The sequence below is a fragment of the Vulpes lagopus genome, chromosome 6 (genome assembly GCF_018345385.1).
Source record: "Vulpes lagopus strain Blue_001 chromosome 6, ASM1834538v1, whole genome shotgun sequence".
Lineage (NCBI taxonomy): Eukaryota > Metazoa > Chordata > Mammalia > Carnivora > Canidae > Vulpes > Vulpes lagopus.
In genome coordinates, this window is record NC_054829.1 from 105,785,663 (window position 1) to 105,802,875 (window position 17,213).

The 17,213-nt window shown below is 42.0% G+C and overlaps 1 protein-coding gene across 1 annotated transcript in view; it reads left to right on the forward strand.

Moving 5' to 3' along the window:
- Window positions 1–322: 322 nt before the first annotated feature.
- The window catches only part of MCUB (mitochondrial calcium uniporter dominant negative subunit beta), a 94,712-nt gene continuing 77,821 nt past the window's right edge, over window positions 323–17,213 (forward strand). The window contains exon 1 of the mRNA XM_041760218.1: window positions 323–762. Within this exon, the coding sequence (XP_041616152.1) occupies window positions 661–762 (102 nt within the window). The 5' untranslated portion in view covers window positions 323–660. The remainder of the gene's footprint in view (window positions 763–17,213) is intronic.

Below are 17,213 nucleotides of genomic sequence, written 5' to 3' on the forward strand. Positions count from 1 at the left end.
ACTATCATAATAATAAAATTAAAAAAAAAATGACTGACAAGAGAAGCCAGTTGTGCTGTGGTAGAGACTGTCCCAAAGAGCAGTGAGTGGGCCACCCTCTAGCGAACCGCAAACCTCGGGCCCCGAGGGGTGCAGCCTTGGGGACCAAGTGGACCCTCCGATGCGGGCTCACCGGCCGCGGCAGCCCGAGGCGCACACCTCGGAGCCGACGGAGGGGTGGAGCCTTGGGGACCCGCCTCTCTCGCCCTTCGCCCCTCGATCCTGGAGACTAACTCCCAGAGGGCCCCCCCCCCGGCGGGAACCGAGCAGCTAAGTACCCAGAATTAACGGCGGCTGTTGAAGTCAGCAGCTCCCAAGAAGCGACCGCCGGGTCCCGTTCCTTCCAGGAGCGCTCGCGCGGCCGCCCGAACTCCACGACGGCGGAGGGCGGTTCGCTGGCGCCCCTCCCCTTTGTTTCTCTTTTCGGTCGGAGGAGAGAAAACCGCCGGCGCCGGGGCGCGCCCGGAGAGCCCGGGCAGCGGGACACACCCTCCGCCCCTTGGCCCGCCCCCGGCCGGCGGCTGGCGCGGGGCGGGTTGCGCGCTCCGGGGGCGCCGGCCGCCAGCCTCGGGTCGCTGACGATGGCGGGTTGACTGCGGCGGGAGCCCGCGCCCGGGCAAGATGATGCTCCTGAGGGGCGCCTGGACGCGCGGCCGGCGGCTGCCGGCGACCCCCGGACCCCAGCGCCGGGCGCGTCCGGGGCCGCGAACGCCGGTGCCTCAGGTGAGACGGGCCCGGCTCCGGGCGCTGGTAGCGGGTGGCGGCTGGCAAAGTTTGCGCGGGGCAACTTGGGCGCGGGCGGCGGCGGGCAAGTTGGCCGCGTGTTGCCGGCCCTACGGCGCGGCGCGCGGGAGGACCCCGGCGAGCGGGCGTCCCGGCCGCGGCCGTGGGTCCCCGGGTCTCGTGGCGCAGGCGCGCCCGGGGGCCGAGCGCGGACGACGAGGCCGGGGCGGCGGCGAGGAGCATCCCCCCGCCCGGGCGGCGCCCGGGAGCGGCAGGATCTCCCCTGCAGGCAGGTTCCCCGCGGCCAGATGGGCTCAGGAGGAAGTTTCCAGTCACTCTGCCGTCGGCTCGGTCGCGGGGGGCCAGGAGACGGTGGAGCGGAGTGACTGCCCCGAGTGTGCGCGGTCGTAGGACGGTGAAATCTCCAGCCTCCCAGCCGTCGCCCCTCCCTTCTACAGAGGGCAGACGCTCGCGTCGTGTTCGGAGACCCGGTGAATCACGAGCGGGTGTCGGTGAGGAGCGGCGGGCCCGACCCCGCTGTATTGTGGCCTGTGGAGAACCGTTGCTTGGAGGCGAGGGAAGAGGGTGGATGTGCCCTAGAAAAGACCGAGGTGGGGGGAATGCCGCGTGCAGCTCGCATTGGGATGGAGCCTGACAGCCCTGACTGAGCCTCGTGAGGAAAGACCCCCCCATTCCAAAGAGCCTCCCAGGTGCGTGTGGTTGGGGAGCGGGTTTCTGAGTTTTAATTCTCAGCGCCCCCCCCCCTGCTCCCCGGCCCCCATTATCTTAGTTTCAGATCATTAAAGAGAAGAATACATTTAACTGTGCAGTTTACAAGAAAAACAAAAGAAGCCGTGCCCTTATCTTGTCACTTTCACTTCCTGTGGCGTTGTGTGTGTCGTCCCCCCGCCCCCCCTTTGGCTATTTCAGGGCTTCACGGCTTTGAGTACGGGAGGAAATAATTTAAATACATATTTAAAACTCCTTTTCCTGCGTGTTTGAAAGAGAACGAGGAAGAGCGTTTTGTTATTAACACCCAGGAAAGGGGGCAAATTCCTTAAAACGGCAGATTTAGCAGTAGGTTGGAGAGAGGGGTTTCCACTCTGTGAAATTGTACTTTATTAAAAAGAACTGCACTTCACAGCCAAAAACGTACCAACCTGTGAAACAGCGCAACACAAGGAACCCCCTTCACATACCACCATTTAAACATAAGTGATTCAGTTTTCTATTAAGTCCTTGTAACATCCGGAGTAGAATTTTTGCAGAGTTCGAGGCTGGCTGCCCTTTCTCCAGTTATCATCTCTAAGCCCCTTTCTCGGTATTTCCCACCTGATGCTACTGCATGCCCCAGCAGGAATGTGGATGCCCTTAAAAAAAGAAAATGATACAGTGGGGCTTATTAGGCTTAATCACAGGGCAACTGTGGTCAGTACTTTGCCTCTAGGTAATCGTCTTAAACCTCATATTTGCTTGTTCCTAATTTGCAGATATTTAAGTCTTGACAGTCCATGCTATTAAATCAATTTACTGAACTTTAGAAGTGCAAATGCTTCCATCATTTTACTTGTTAAAAGACCCCTGAAAGAAGAAAGACAAGCTTGTGAGTTTGCTTTATATGCCTCTTTGAATTATACTATAAAGAAACTGACAAACATCCTGGCCACTTAGGAGTTTTAGCTGGGACAACTAAACCATTTTCTGTAAATCAAATTAACTGGCCATAGGTACATTTTTTTATTCTAAGGTTCACTGTTTTGTGGCTGTCCCATTTGCTATGAAGAGTCCTGTGACTAAAGTATTTTATATACTTTTGCCGCATTCAGATCCCTAGCGTCTGTGAACACAACAGGAGGAAAAACCAACAAAAGTGATATTTGCATCCCCACAGCTCATAAAATCTTAGCTTGCAAGGACTTGTCATTAATAGTATCTCAAGTAAGTGTTCCCATACTTTTCTGAAAGTATGAGTGTGCTTTATAGGAGGATTTAGTAATTTTGGAAAATACACAATTCTTATCCTTCACATGGTAGGTAATACTCGGCTAGTATTTTGTGGGTGGAAAAAAGTTTGTCAACATGGATACGTTTAGCATACCAGAATTGTTCTTGAAAGAACACATTTAATCTGAAGCATAAGAGAGCAAGAGCATGTTGTGTTCCCTTTAGGCAAGGCATGCCCAGGCGTTTGTGGTCACGTTCCCGTGTCAGCATCTCTGCTTCTCAGCAGCACTCTGGCTGAGTGGTTGTCAGGGCGATCCATGGCTCCTGCTGGCCTTCTGTTCTGCAGGACGCAGCTTGCAGTGATTATGGCACCTAGTGAATTATCTCTCAACTGAAAGCCCTTACCTGGTTGTGCCTTTCTTAATTTGAGTTTTCTGCTGCTTGATTTGAGAAACTCCCCGGTAAGATTTCAAGCCCCCAGTAAGTACAGTAGTTGAGTCCCTACGTAAGCTGTGTTTAAAATTTAGAAAAAAAAAGAAAATGTACTTGGCAGAGAAGTTGGGGTATGCTTTTTTTTTTTTTAACACCTGGAAACAAAGCAATACATGTTTTCATTCCACCACCAAATGTTAATTTAGAAATTGTTTTTTACCTTTTGAATTTAGGTCATTCCCATTTGACACTTTCCTCCCATTCTCCCTCTTGTGTTTGTAGTTAGTGCAATGTATTATGTAATACTGGTTTCAGAGCTCTCTCCTCAGGAGAACATTTGCTTGTAGATTGCAGATGCTGCTTAAGCTGTAGAAGACATTGGGGCAAAGTAACTCTAGACCAGTTTGTTAAATATTAAACATTACCATCTTTCTAGCACTTAGGTATTAGTGCTTACTTTTTGTTTGTTTGTTTGTTTGTTTTTAGGTTGTGCTCTTCACTGCAGTTTAATGATATTAATGCTGTTTTAGCATACTCTAAGCTAGAAAATAATTTTGTATCTTGGCAGATAAATACTTGTTGAATAAGGTCCCTGTGAAACTAAGGTGGAAAACCTGAGGCAAATACCAGTTGATCAAACAGGAAAACCTGAGGCAAATACCAGTTGACCGAACAGCTATATAAACTAATTGTGTTTAGGTCATAGAATAGAAATGAGCAGCTAATTTCATTGGTGTTAGGCGATTGGGACCTCTGAGTGCCCACCTCGTCTTGCCACCCCATAGCTCCCTGAACTTAGCCAAGTTATTTTGTCTATTTGGGCCTGTTGTAGTCCCTTTTCAAAACAAGGAGACTTGTCTAATTGGTTACCAAAGTTCTTTCCATCTTTAAAATGGCCATTTGGTAATTTTACCAGGGGGTGTAAGTATAGTATTGAGTAAAATATTGTCACTGTCAGAATGGTTGTTTAAATGGTTGAATGAGCCTCTTTTATGATTTTAGGCAGTCAGTAGAATGACAGTTCTACCTAGTGATTATAATAACTGTTTTCCCTTTGAAAAGGAATTGAAATTTATTTGATTGGATAAGGTGTCAGAATAGATTGTCTGATTCTATTGATTCAATAGATTGTCTGATTGTCTGATTGCTCTGATACTTCATTCTCTCATTACCAGTGTTTTCATCTGTGAAATGATGCTTATTCAAGAGTATCTAGCATTAGAACCCTAAAGCCATTATGATAGGCATCTTGAGCTAACATATAGGCTATAAACTAATAGATAATAAAGTGTTTTCTCAGCCATATTCTAGAAGTATCTTCTTTTTAAAAAAATATCATTTAATTTACCACGGTTTGGTTTTTTAAAGATTTATTTACTCATGAGAGACAGAGAGCAGAGACATAGGCAGAGGGAGAAGCAGGCTTCCTGCAGGGAGCCTGATGCAGAACTCAATCCCAGGACCCCGGGATCAGGACCTGAGCCGAAGGCAGACACTCAACCACTGAGTCACCCGGGTGCCCTCCTGGGTTGTTTGTTTTTGTTTTTTAAAAAAAAACAGGCTCTCAGAGGTGTATGTTCAGACTGCAAGGGATCCCTCACCCAAGTGTTTTTTTTACTGAATTTTCCACATTAGCATACCTTTTAATAAACAGCCCTATGAAACATGGTAGTCAGTTAAAGGGTGCCCTTTAAGAGGACCCACAGAAGAAATTGCTGTCTAGTCTTAGTATTAGAGTCATTGGTTGCTCCTGCCCAGATGCAGGGTTTACTGTACGGGCAGTGAATGAAATGAGTGTGTAGCCTCTCCTCCCTGTGTCCTGGCTGCCAGAAAGCCAAGGTTCAGATTCTCAACCCCCCTTCTAGCAAATTTGAAATAAGCATTTAAGTATTTACCATACTCATGGATTCATGGCCTCCACCTTAATTTTTCCTCCATTCACATCCTCACCCATTTTCCTGAAATTGTCTCTTATGGGAAAATGTGATGCATAAACAAGGTTTTAAGAAATTTTAAAAAATCAACTCTTGGTGTTTCAACAAATTGTGGAAGTGTGGCAAACCAGTGTCGTCTTTACAAAGTCTCCTAGGTGCTTCGCCCATAGGAAGTGTTCAATAAATATTGATTGTATTGAATTGAGTTGCGTAAGAATCTAATTTTGATGCCGTGGTTCTCTTGCTCTTTTTAATTGAGATTTAATTGGCATGTATGAGTCTTTCTTAAATAGGGTGCTGAAGTTGTCGACTCTCCACCTTTTTTTCCTTCTCACTACCCTCACCTGTCCTAAGTCTTACTTCCTTGCTACCTCCCCTGTCTCCACCTGACTTAAAATACAGTTTGGATCAGCTATCAAGGCTTATAAATCTTTGTTGTGAGAGTTTCCTCTTTCATTAACTCATAAATAGTATTAATTGATTGTGCCTGATTTTTACCTTAGATTCAGGTTCATTATAAAGGGAATAGAGAATATTGCAGTCCAGGCTTTTGTTTGGCAGCTCTTCAGGAGATAATTAGATCTCTATCCAGGATTCACAATACTGGCAAGAAATGATGTGTGAAATCTGCACTATAAACAAAGTTTACTGAAGAGAATTTCTCTGAATAGATTTGAGGGCAAGAAATAGGGAGCCATGAAAAGAGCAACAAGAGATGGAGCCAGAGTTGAAGTCTACAGCCTGTGAATGTAAACAAAAAGTGACATGAAACATTAAACCTCCTATGGAGAAATGGATAGGTTTATTGTGGCAACCTTTAGGGAGGAAAAAGTCTTCCTGATTGGCAAGGCTCATCCCATAAGGATGTGTTCTACCTGAGAGTCTTTGGGTACTTACTAGATTGAGCAGGTGGTTTGGTTTATAAAACTGCTATGGACACAAGTGGTAATCCCATTATAGTTAATTCCACTGGGAACTCTCAATTATTTTGTTGTAGGAATGCTTTTATAATGAATGCATTGCTCAGATCACATGTCTGGGACTTGATACATTAGCTTATTTTTAACCTGTTAGGCATCACCGTAAATAATGTCCTGATTCTGGTTGGAAAGAAGGAAGAAGTTATTCTTTTTTTGAGAATTCCTTGTTCTTTTTCTGTGTGTGTGTGTGTGTGCTCATGTGTGGCTGTCTCTTGTTAAGTATTTTGTTTTCAGGATGAGTTTCTCCACTAGGCTGATAGGTTATTTGGAGAGAGGACTTAAAAGATGTTTGATGAATAACTACTCTTTCCACCAGCAATACAGCTGGAATACAAGTGTACATTTTTGTTAGAGAGGCTGACAGTAATGTGACCATAAACCTGAAGAAACATTGTTTTAGAAAATGTCTGCAAACAGATCAACATAGCACTGGCTGTCTAAACCCTTGCTAGCAGATATTTGTGATGATATTTTACAGTCTGATGACTCATTTCTGCAAGTCCGCTTTGAGAATGCTTAGATGATATATAATAAAACAATTTCCACTTTTCAGGAGAAAGTATGGTTTATTTTGGCCTTGTAAATTATTGTTTTATGGGTTGGTTATAGTGAAACCAAGGTAAGAAAGCTTTAAAACAAGCTACAGTTGATCCAGAAATCCTTTGGCCTCAACTCTTCTGTCCCGCTTTCTACTCCATGCCTTCTGTCCCATAATTGGTGTCTGTGATATTCTGTGGATAGCATTGACCCCCCCCCCCATCACCCTTCCTTCTTCACCCTCCTGAATTCTGCACTTCCTCCAAGGCTGAGTTCCAGTACCCACCTACCCCCACTCCCCGGATCCCCATTTTGATGAAGTCACAAGTCTGTGCCAGCAGAATGAACCACATTCTTTTTTTTTTATACTTTATTTTTTATTGGTGTTCAATTTGCCAACATACAGAATAACACCCAGTGCTCATCCTGTCAAGTGCCCCCCTCAGTGCCCGTCACCTATTCACCCCCACCCCCCGCCCTCCTCCCCCTTCCACCACCCCTATGTTCTTTTTTTTCTCTCTCCGCAGCACTTTGACTGCATCCCACCACGTGTTCAAGTGGTGCTCATATGGTTTTCCTACCTGGATTCTCTCAGCACTTTATGGTCAGAACTATTTCTTCACACCTCTCATGGCCTCTGCCCTCCTACAGTAGGTGCATAATACGTTCTTGTCCGGTAGAGGGGTGAGTGGATAGAGGATCAAGAACTAAATATTACATAGAGTTCCTTAATGTTGTACTGTCTTCAGGTATTACCTTCTTGATTTCCTTTTCTCCACTTCATCTAGCTGGGGAAAACCTGAAGCATTCTTCCCTACTTTTTGTGATATGAGCCTTGAATAATTGAAGATTTTTTAAAAGTTAATCAGAATAATCTTTACAGGGGATCCCTGGGTGGCTCAGTGGTTTAGCGTCTGCCTTTGGCCCAGGGTGCGATCCTGGAGTCCCGGAATCGAGTCCCACGTCGGGCTCCCTGCATGGAGCCTGCTTCTCCCTCCTCCTGTGTCTCTGCCCCTCTCTCTCTCTCTCTCTCTCTCTATCATAAATAAATAAATAAATCTTTAAAAAAACAGTCTTTACATATTGTATTTGCTGTTAAAAGAAAGCAGTAATCTGAAATCGTGTTTGTTAGTTTTATCTCAGACATGCTTTCAAATCAAATTATAATTAACATAATCTGATGAAGCATAAATTAAGGACAGCCTGGTATGTAAGGATGTGCATTTTCTTGACTGCTTTTTTTTGAGATATATGATCCACAATATTATATTCATTTCAGATATACAGCATAAATGATTTGATATTTATGTATATGTTATAAAACAGTCACCACAATAAGTCTAGTTAACGTCACCATACATAGTTACAAAAGTTTTTTTCTTCTGATCAGAACTTTTAAGATTTACTTTTAGCAACTTTCAAATATGCAGTACAGTGTTATTAACTATAGTTGCCATGCTGTGCATTACATCTCCATGACATGCATTTTTATAACTGGAAGTTTATATCTTTGGCCATCTTCACCTATTTCACCTGTCCCCCATTTCTGGCAACCACCAACCTCTTCTCTATATCTATGAGCTCCCCCCCCTTTTTTTTCTTTAGATTGCACATCTAAGTGACATCACCTAATATCTGACCTATTTCATTTAGCATAATGTCCTCAAGGTCCATTCATGTTATTGCAGATGGCAAGATTTCTTTTTCATGACTGGATAATCCATTGTGCATGTATACCACATTTTCTTTATTCATTCTTCTGTCAGTGTATTTAGGTTGTTTCCGTATCTTGGCTATTGTAAATAATGTTGCAGTGGTCATGGGTGTGCATATGTCTTTTTAAGTTAGTGATTTTGTTTTCTTTGGCTAAATACCCAGAAGTGGGATTGCTGAATCATGTGGTAGTTCTGTTTTTAATTTTTTGAGGAACCTCTATATTATTTTCCATATGGCTGCACCAATTTACATTCCTGCTAGCAGTGCACAAGCATTCCCTTTTCTTCACTTCCTTGTCAACATTTGTTATTTCTTTTGTGATAATGGTCTTGGCTGTTCTTAAAGTATGGTGTTGATTTAGGAGGATTGTTTATATGTGAAGAAGGTAGCACTGGTCTCCATCGACAAGGGCTTTTCTATTTTTTTTTAAGAATTTATTTTTTTTGAAGATTTTATTTATTCATTCATGAGAGAGACAGAGAGTGAGAGGCAGGGACATAGGTAGAGGGAGAAGCCAGCTCCCCACGGGGAGTCTGTTGTGGGACTCGATCCCAGGACCCCAGGATCATGACTGGAGCCAAAGGCAGACACTCAACCACTGAGCCACCCAGGTGCCCAGACAAGGGCTTTTCTAAATGGGATTCTCAAAGTATTAGATCATACTGGTTTTAGACTTGTAAAGTGAGGTTTTGTGATTACCAAAATTATTAGTGTTAGTACTAAAAGCTCAGTCATTAAATTTAAATAATTTAGAATATTTAAAAATCAATGATAAAAAGGTTTATTTGTAAGGTACAGCTCCTGGGCAAAATACAAGATTAACCTTTTAGAAAATAAACCAAAAATAATTTGATTCTTTTTTAAAGATTTTATTTATTTATTCATAGAGTCACAGAGAGAGAGAGAGAGAGGCAGAGACACAGGCAGAGGGAGAAGCAGGCTCCACACAGGGAGCCCGACTTAGGGACTAGATCCTGGGTCTCCAGGATCACACCGTGGGCTGCAGGCGGCGCCAAACTGCTGTGCCACTGGGGCTGCCCAAGAATTTGATTTTTGATGTTAGGAAACCAGTAAGTCCTTTCCTGTAACAATGTTTTTTATTACCATTCCAGAAATGGGGCATACTCTACTTTGGAGCATAGAGTTGCCTTGAGTAAGATTACCATCTACTGATCTTCTTCCAGAGCTTCAGGGCTGATTAGGGGAGGTAGCATATATTTTATATCTCTGGGTGTATATATAATTGTGTTTCATATTTTACCAGTATAGGTGCTTGTGGTGTTAAATGAATAAGAAATAAGAAGATAGTGGCCATTGTCTTTCTGAGAAACGATGTTGGTCTATACCACATGTTGATCAACTTTTCTATTGAGGTCCAGATGGTGAACATTTTAGGCTTTGCATCCTCCAGTCGATTTCACAACTAACTCAGCTCTGGCATTGTATAATTTGAAAGCAGTTGTAGAAAATATATAAATGATTAAGTATGACTGTTTTCCAGTAAACTTTATTTTTAAAAATGGCAATAGGTCAGATTTGGCCCATAGGTCATAGTTTGCCAACCCCTGGCCTGTAGACTGTAAACCAGTTTTTTGGCAGTAGTAATAAAGATGCTGTTCTAGAAGATGAATCTGAATCCGGTAATCCAGTGTATGTGTAGTGAGATGAGGTAAGTATATTACTAAGGACCAATCATGAAGTCGTGGTTACTGTACATGGAGCTGGAATAACAGGAACTAGAAGAATAGGAAGAACAAAAGGAAGTATGTGAAGACATGTAGGTAATTCAGCAGATTTCAGTAGATTAGGAATATACCTAATCACGAGACCACAGTGCCCAGCAGGATCGAGAGAAGGAAGAGAATGGAAAGACTGGGACCAAGATAATGAGTTGCTGTCTGAAGGCAGGGGAACAACCAAAGTCCTGTGGTGAGTTCTAATTCTTTGGGAGAAGTAATGATGGGTGAAGAGGTGAAGACTTGGCTAAGGAATGTTCAAGGAAAAGTGCATTGACACAAGTGTTTATTCCAGTGGGTTTATTTCTCTTTGGAATTATCATTAAACCATGGATACTATTTGCCTTAAATCTGAATCTACCATTAGAACTTAAAGTCCATGTGTATATACTGTTTTTCCTTCCCCAAATAATTTTCTAAATGAATTTTCTGTTATCTCTGTTGGTTAGAATAAACTACAGGGCTAATCTTTTGCTGACACAAAAGACCCAACAATAATTAAAATAGGTTTTTTTGCTGTTTTTTTTCTCCCTAGGAAATGGTTTTGAGGGAATTTTTTCGGTCTGCACTAGCTCTGCTCCACAGTCATTCAGGGACCTCAATCTGACTGTTTTATCATCATCAACATGTGGCTTCCAAAGCCAAAGAACTATAAGGTCGTTTTGTTTTGTTTTTATACTTATAAGGCATTCATGAGGTAGGCTTGGTGATGTCACATAGTACCCATGCTCCATTCCATTGAATATTGTATTGGCTATGTCAGATGGCCACATTTAACTGCAGGGGAGCTGAGAGATCCAGTCCTGGCAGAGAGCCACATTTCAGCTAAAATTTGATGAGTGTGGAAAAAGAGAGATGGGGATCCCTGGGTGGCGCAGCGGTTTGGCGCCTGCCTTTGGCCCAGGGCGCGATCCTGGAGACCCGGGATCGAATCCCACGTCGGGCTCCCGGTGCATGGAGCCTGCTTCTCCCTCTGCCTGTGTCTCTGCCTCTCTCTCTCTCTCTCTCTCTGTATGACTATCAAAAATAAATAATTAAAAAAAAAAAAGAAAAAAAAAAAGAAAAAGAGAGATGGATTTTCTTGGACATTTAGCTGTTTATGTTGCAGGCCCCTTGGCCAGAAGTAGGAGAGTTTTGCATTTTGTAGGCACTGAATTTCCAAGGCTCTGTTGAACTTTGTTTTATATGTGTTTCTCAGCAATAGATATTTACAGGAAACTATTTCTTCCTGGAAAACTTAAAAAGGAAATGATGGAAACGCAGCATTTTTAATTTGGGCTAGAACAGGAACATTTGACACCTTGTTAGGTTCATTATAAGCTGCCCTCTGGGCTGTAGCATAATAGGAAAGGGTGTGGTCTCACTTGTACACTGTAAGTAAGGGAAGGAAGAGAAATAAGTTCTGATGTTTCAATTAGAGGCTGAAGCCAGAATTCAAGTTTATGCAATGACACTTGAGAAGGAAAAAAAAGTAGAGTTGAGAGAAGATGCTGACAGTATGATTTTAGGGAAAGACATCTTTTAGAGGAATTGTGATGATTAATAGATAAAAAAAAAATTATAAAAGTATCATGCATATCTAGTATATGAATTTAATTGCATTTTTTAGGCTAGAGTTTTAGAAGTATGGTCTAAAAAAGGGAAAAATTTTAAATTAAAATTTTTTTAATTTTAAGGGCAGTCTTGACTGGATACTTAGGATTGTTAAAAGACATTGTGTTTTAGAATTAAATATAGCTTAGTCTATAACATAATATTGAGAATAATTCACTGTAATTCAGGGTATATTCAGAGTTTTATTAATATGACCTTGTAAAATGTTGCCTCACCACATTATTTACTTAATCACCTTTCTTTGGTTTATACACTGGCTTTTAAATTTTAAGTTGGATATCACTATTGATCATTTGTGGGTTTTTTTTTTTAAGTTTTATTTTTCAGTTATCTCTACACCCCACCCACCCTCAAATTCCTCACAGCTGGCCATGAGATCAAGAGTGGCATTCCCATGCCCTTCCAACTGAGCCAGCCAGGCACTCCCACTGTTGAGTGGTCTTAAATGCATTAGTTTGATTAACTTTGAGATATAAGAAATGTTTTCCTTTCTCATTGCTTTAAATGTTTATTGTTTTATATCATGAAATGGCTAGATTACCATGGATGCTTATGCTTGCCTTGAACTTGGACACTATATTGTCCATAAAACATTAATAAGACTTTAATGAAACAGTTGTCCAAAGGGCCTATTTTATACATATGGGATGGATATACATATATATATATAAAATATGTAATATATAGTATACAATATTATGTAGAAGCACATATAATTGAAAATGCATAATACGGGATCCCTGGGTGGCGCAGCGGTTTGGCGCCTGCCTTTGGCCCAGGGCGCGATCCTGGAGACCCGGGATCGAATCCCACGTCAGGCTCCCGGTGCATGGAGCCTGCTTCTCCCTCTGCCTGTGTCTCTGCCTCTCTCTCTCTCTCTCTCTCTCTCTCTCTCTCTCTCTCTGTGACTATAATAAATAAATAAATAAATAAATAAATAAATAAATAAATAAAAGAAAATGCATAATACTATTATTAATCTGAACATATTATTATGAATGGTGCCTGTGCTTTAGCCTGGCATTGTTACAACATGATCATCCTAGGTCTTGTGGAATTCTGTTTTTCTGGAGGCTTCCTACTCTCATTCCATACAGATTACTCTGGGCTTGGTAAACCCGTATCAACCCTAGAAGAAAGCAAGTCTCTCTCAATGGGGAAAAAAGTATGGGATGAGTGTGACACCTAATTGAGGAAAGTGGAACTTCTGATCAGGGCAGGCCATCATCCATTACATCAGGGCCTTATGCTTTGTTTCTGAGGCAATACTTTAGAAGGGACACTGACAAGCTGGTAGGGAGGGAGGTACATCCAGAAGAGGATTAAGATGTTGGGGATTGATACAGAAGAGCATTAAAAGGGCTGGATATTCTTAACCTGGTGAACAGAAGGTGAAGAGTAAGCAAATACTTGTTATCAAATGTCTAAGGAGGTTTCTTGTGAAAGAAAGTTATCCTGTGTTACTTCAGAGCAAGGAAATCACACCTGAGATTGGGCAGATGAGGCAAAGCTCAGCTCAGTTTGAGAAACTATTTGTGTATAACTATGGCTGTTCGCCAATGGATAGACTGCTTCTTGAAGCACAGGACTTTTTAAAATTTTTAAAGATTTTATTTATTCATGAGAGATAGAGAGGCAGAGTCACAGGCAGAGGGAAAAGCAGGCTCCATGCAGGAGCCAGATGTGGGACCCGATCCCAGGACTCCAGGATCATGCCTGAGCCTAAGGCAGGTGCTTCACTGCTGAGCCACCCAGGTGTCCCGAAGCACAGGACTTTTAAGTTGCTAGAAGAGCTCTGGCAGACACTAGCAAAGCACTGCCAGTGTCTGTTCAGGGAAGGTACCAGAACTGGGAAGCAGAACTGCTTTTCCTCCTCCAGTGTGTCTCTGCTGCCCCCTACTGACAAAACTTCAGTGGCAAGCAGGAAAGAAAAACTATTTAAAGGGCCCAGATCCATTTTCATAGGGAAGTCAAAAAGGATGAATTTGGAGCTTACTGGAAGTAAGTTGATAACCATCACAAGTTGGATGTGGCAACCTCTGTGCAGTACTTGAAAGGGACAGCTGCTCCCAGAGGCATGGCCACCCTGGTAGAGCCACAGTGCGTTGCGACACAGGAGACCAGACCTGGACAGGTAAGATAGCTCAAAAAAACAAAACAAAACAAAACTTAAAAGGGTGTGAGGAAGTTAGACTGAGTAGGTTGGAAGATAAGGGGTAGATGATTGAGAAGCCAAAAAATAGGCTTGAGAAGAGTGAGGTGGGACCTGGGTCAGGTCAAGGTCAAAATGGGAGGTCAGCTGAGGTGACCCAGAAAGTTCCTTTCATTGCTAATATTCTGTGAGGTCCCGTAGGTATGCAGTCTTTGATATCCATCCCAAAGTGAGAAACTGCTTAAGTCTGGAGATTGATAAACTTGGCTAAAAATTAGTATCTCTTGCTGTCCACTCCTGTCTGCCTGCTTTCTCTACCAAGAAATACCTTTGAATTGTTAGTGTAATGACTGTTTAGCTGTGGTGGTGTGTTTGGGACTTTATCTAATATTACTCTTTCTGTAAAGGTATGGGTATAGAATGTTTGCTGTGAGTTCTAGCCTGGAAGTAACCCAGGACTCCCTCCAGGGGTGCTACTCATAAGTGTTACCATTCTGAGCTTCAGCACAGATCTTCTGCTAACAACAGGTTATAGCCCTTCTTTGCATATGAAATTCACTTTATAATGAATCCAGGCAGTTTCATTTAACTAGTTTATTCCATTTAGTAGGATTGTGCCACAGTTAATTACTGAAGTCTGAAATATGCCAGTGACTAAGCATTGTAATCAGCAGTTGTTGTTATGCCTGCAGTTGTATGAAAACATCAAAGCCTAACCTCTCAGAGAAAAATTATATTACTCGTATGTAACTTTGGAACTGAATTAGGGTGAAATATCCTAATAGTGTATTTTTAATTCTGCTTATTTAATTCTATTAGATAGACATTAGAAAAGGTTTTTCAAAGGTGACAACAGTGAGCATTAAAATGACTTTAGCATAGGGGCACCTGGGTGGCTCAGTGGTTGAGTGTCTGCCTTTGACTCAGGTCGTGATCCCAGGGTCCTGGGATCAAATCCGGAATCAGGCTCCACACAGGGAGCCTGTTTATCCCTCTGCCTGTGTCTCTGCCTCTGTGTGTGTGTGTCTCTTGTGAATAAATAAATAAAATCTAAAAACTGAACAAAACACGACTTTAGCATATTAACATTACTCATTTTGAAGTTTTAGAAAACATCTTTGTTGTCTCTATTAGTCCTCTTTTTTAGGTATCATCCCCACTCTTAAATACATGGTTACAGCACAGTTGGCCCTCTTAGTAGTATGTGACTTGCATTCAGCTGGTCACCTGACCCAGGAATTTGGAATGGGTTTTAGGATTGCCATCCCTGCTGGCTGCTGTTTTGAATAGTGGAGTTGTTAGCTTGTTGGTTGGTTATAATCATTTTCTGCTTCATGGGTAGAAAGCAGTGAAAATAATTTGGTCATGATAAAGGAGAATGACGTTGACATGTAGAGAAAAGGAGAAGTGAAATACGGGTCAAGATGACTTACCAACTCATTATGACACTCCAGTCCCTAGTCCTAGTCTGTTCCCAAGATGTAATTAAGTCCTTCCATTGAGGATCCATGAGAGATACCCCTTTGTCCTTAGAGTAAATTCCATCCTTCCTTAAGCTAAGTCAAGTAGATTTGTTCTTTTCATCCAAAGAGCATATACCTACATGAAGATCATTCAGACTTATTTTTGAAAACCCTGTAAGATCTCATTAGAGAAATGGCTAAAGGGCATAAGTGATTCTCAGAAAAGGAAGTTAAAAATGCCTAATAAATATATGAAAAATAGTAAGCATCACTGATAATCAAATGTAAAAACAACAGGGCAATGGATACATTTTCTCTCTTTTTTTAAAACCTCATATTCACAGAGAAAAACAATACTCGAAGTGCAAAGTATATCATGATGTGAGAACTCTTCTGGACTGTTAGAGCATAAAGTGATTGTATAATTCAGAATCCCAACAGGAAACAGATGGCTCAGTCAGATAAGGATAATGAGAAGAGAGTTTATACACAAAGGACGATGCACAGGGGTGTGGGTGCAGGGGAACCGCCAGAGATGGTGCAGTAGCCCTGGGCAAGTAGTGGGGGGTCAGGGAATGTGGACCCAAGACCACCTCGAGGAGAATAGGAACCCCCTTATTTGAAGGACCCAGCCAGATATTCACTCATAAATTATCTCCTTATTGTTTCTTTAAACGTTAACATTCATTAAAACTGGAATTGCAAAATTCTGTCTTCCTGGTCCAGGTGAAGACTTCAAGTGCTTTAGTAAATCATTTTTAATGAAGAAGCTGATTTTTTTTTTTTCCAAAGTCAAACCTGTAGGTAAGGTTTTCTTTCTTTCGTCTTTTCTTTTTTCTTTTCTTTTCTTTTCTTTTCTTTTCTTTTCTTTTCTTTTCTTTTCTTTTCTTTTCTTTTCTTTTCTTTTCTTTTCTTTTCTTTTCTTTTCTTTCTTTTTTCTTTTTTCTTTTCTAATGCAAGCTGCTGTTGGAGTCCACTCTCTTCTTGTTTGGTAGATAATATATATGATGATAGGTAATACATAACATGTCCTAGACACTGCCATCAACTCTTTCCTCACTGTTTTGTTTAGTCCCCCTCACCAGAGTCCTGGGAGATGGTTACCCACATAGTCCCCCTCTTTACTGATCACTTGAGGCAGTAGCTGAAGCTGAAACTCAGCCTATGGCCTCTAAGGCCTGAACCCCCAGGAGCCACTCTGCTTTATTGTTGGGGTAAGTTCTCTTTTACTTTGGAAAAAAAAAAATGAAAAGAGTATTCTTTTCAGGGTTTAATTATTCAGTTGAAGAGCTTCCAACACTCCTAAAAAGTGATTGCTTTATAGTCTGAAATGGATACTTCAATTTTATAAGAGCTGGGAGATTAAATTTTGAAGTGTACCATAAAGTTGACCCAGTGGTACCAGTTTCATAGGGAAACTTTTGTTTATGGTAAAAAAAAAAAAAAAAAAAAAAAAAGTATCAAATTTTCTGAAACCTTTTTTTGAAGGTTTCCAGGTAAATAAACTGCTGAATAAAGCTCCAATTAAACTGCCTTTTTTCCTCCAAAAGAAGCAATTGGCTTTCAAAAGAGGAAATTAACATCGATTAATTAAGAGAAACTTTAATTATTCAAAGTCAGTTGTAAGTATGACTTCAGATAATCCAGGAATGTTGGGTAAAGAACTTTCAAAGACCGTTTGGGTCGGCATCCTATTTTGTAGCAAGATTATACCAAAATCAGGGATCCCTGGGTGGCGCAGCGGTATGGCGCCTGCCTTTGGCCCAGGGCGCGATCCTGGAGACCCGGGATCGAATCCCACATCAGGCTCCCAGTGCATGGAGCCTGCTTCTCCCTCTGCCTGTGTCTCTGCCTCTCTCTCTCTCTCTCCCTATGACTATCATAAAAAAAAAGAAAAAAAAAGATTATACCAAAATCAGAGTTAAACTTTTATATAGCTGTCT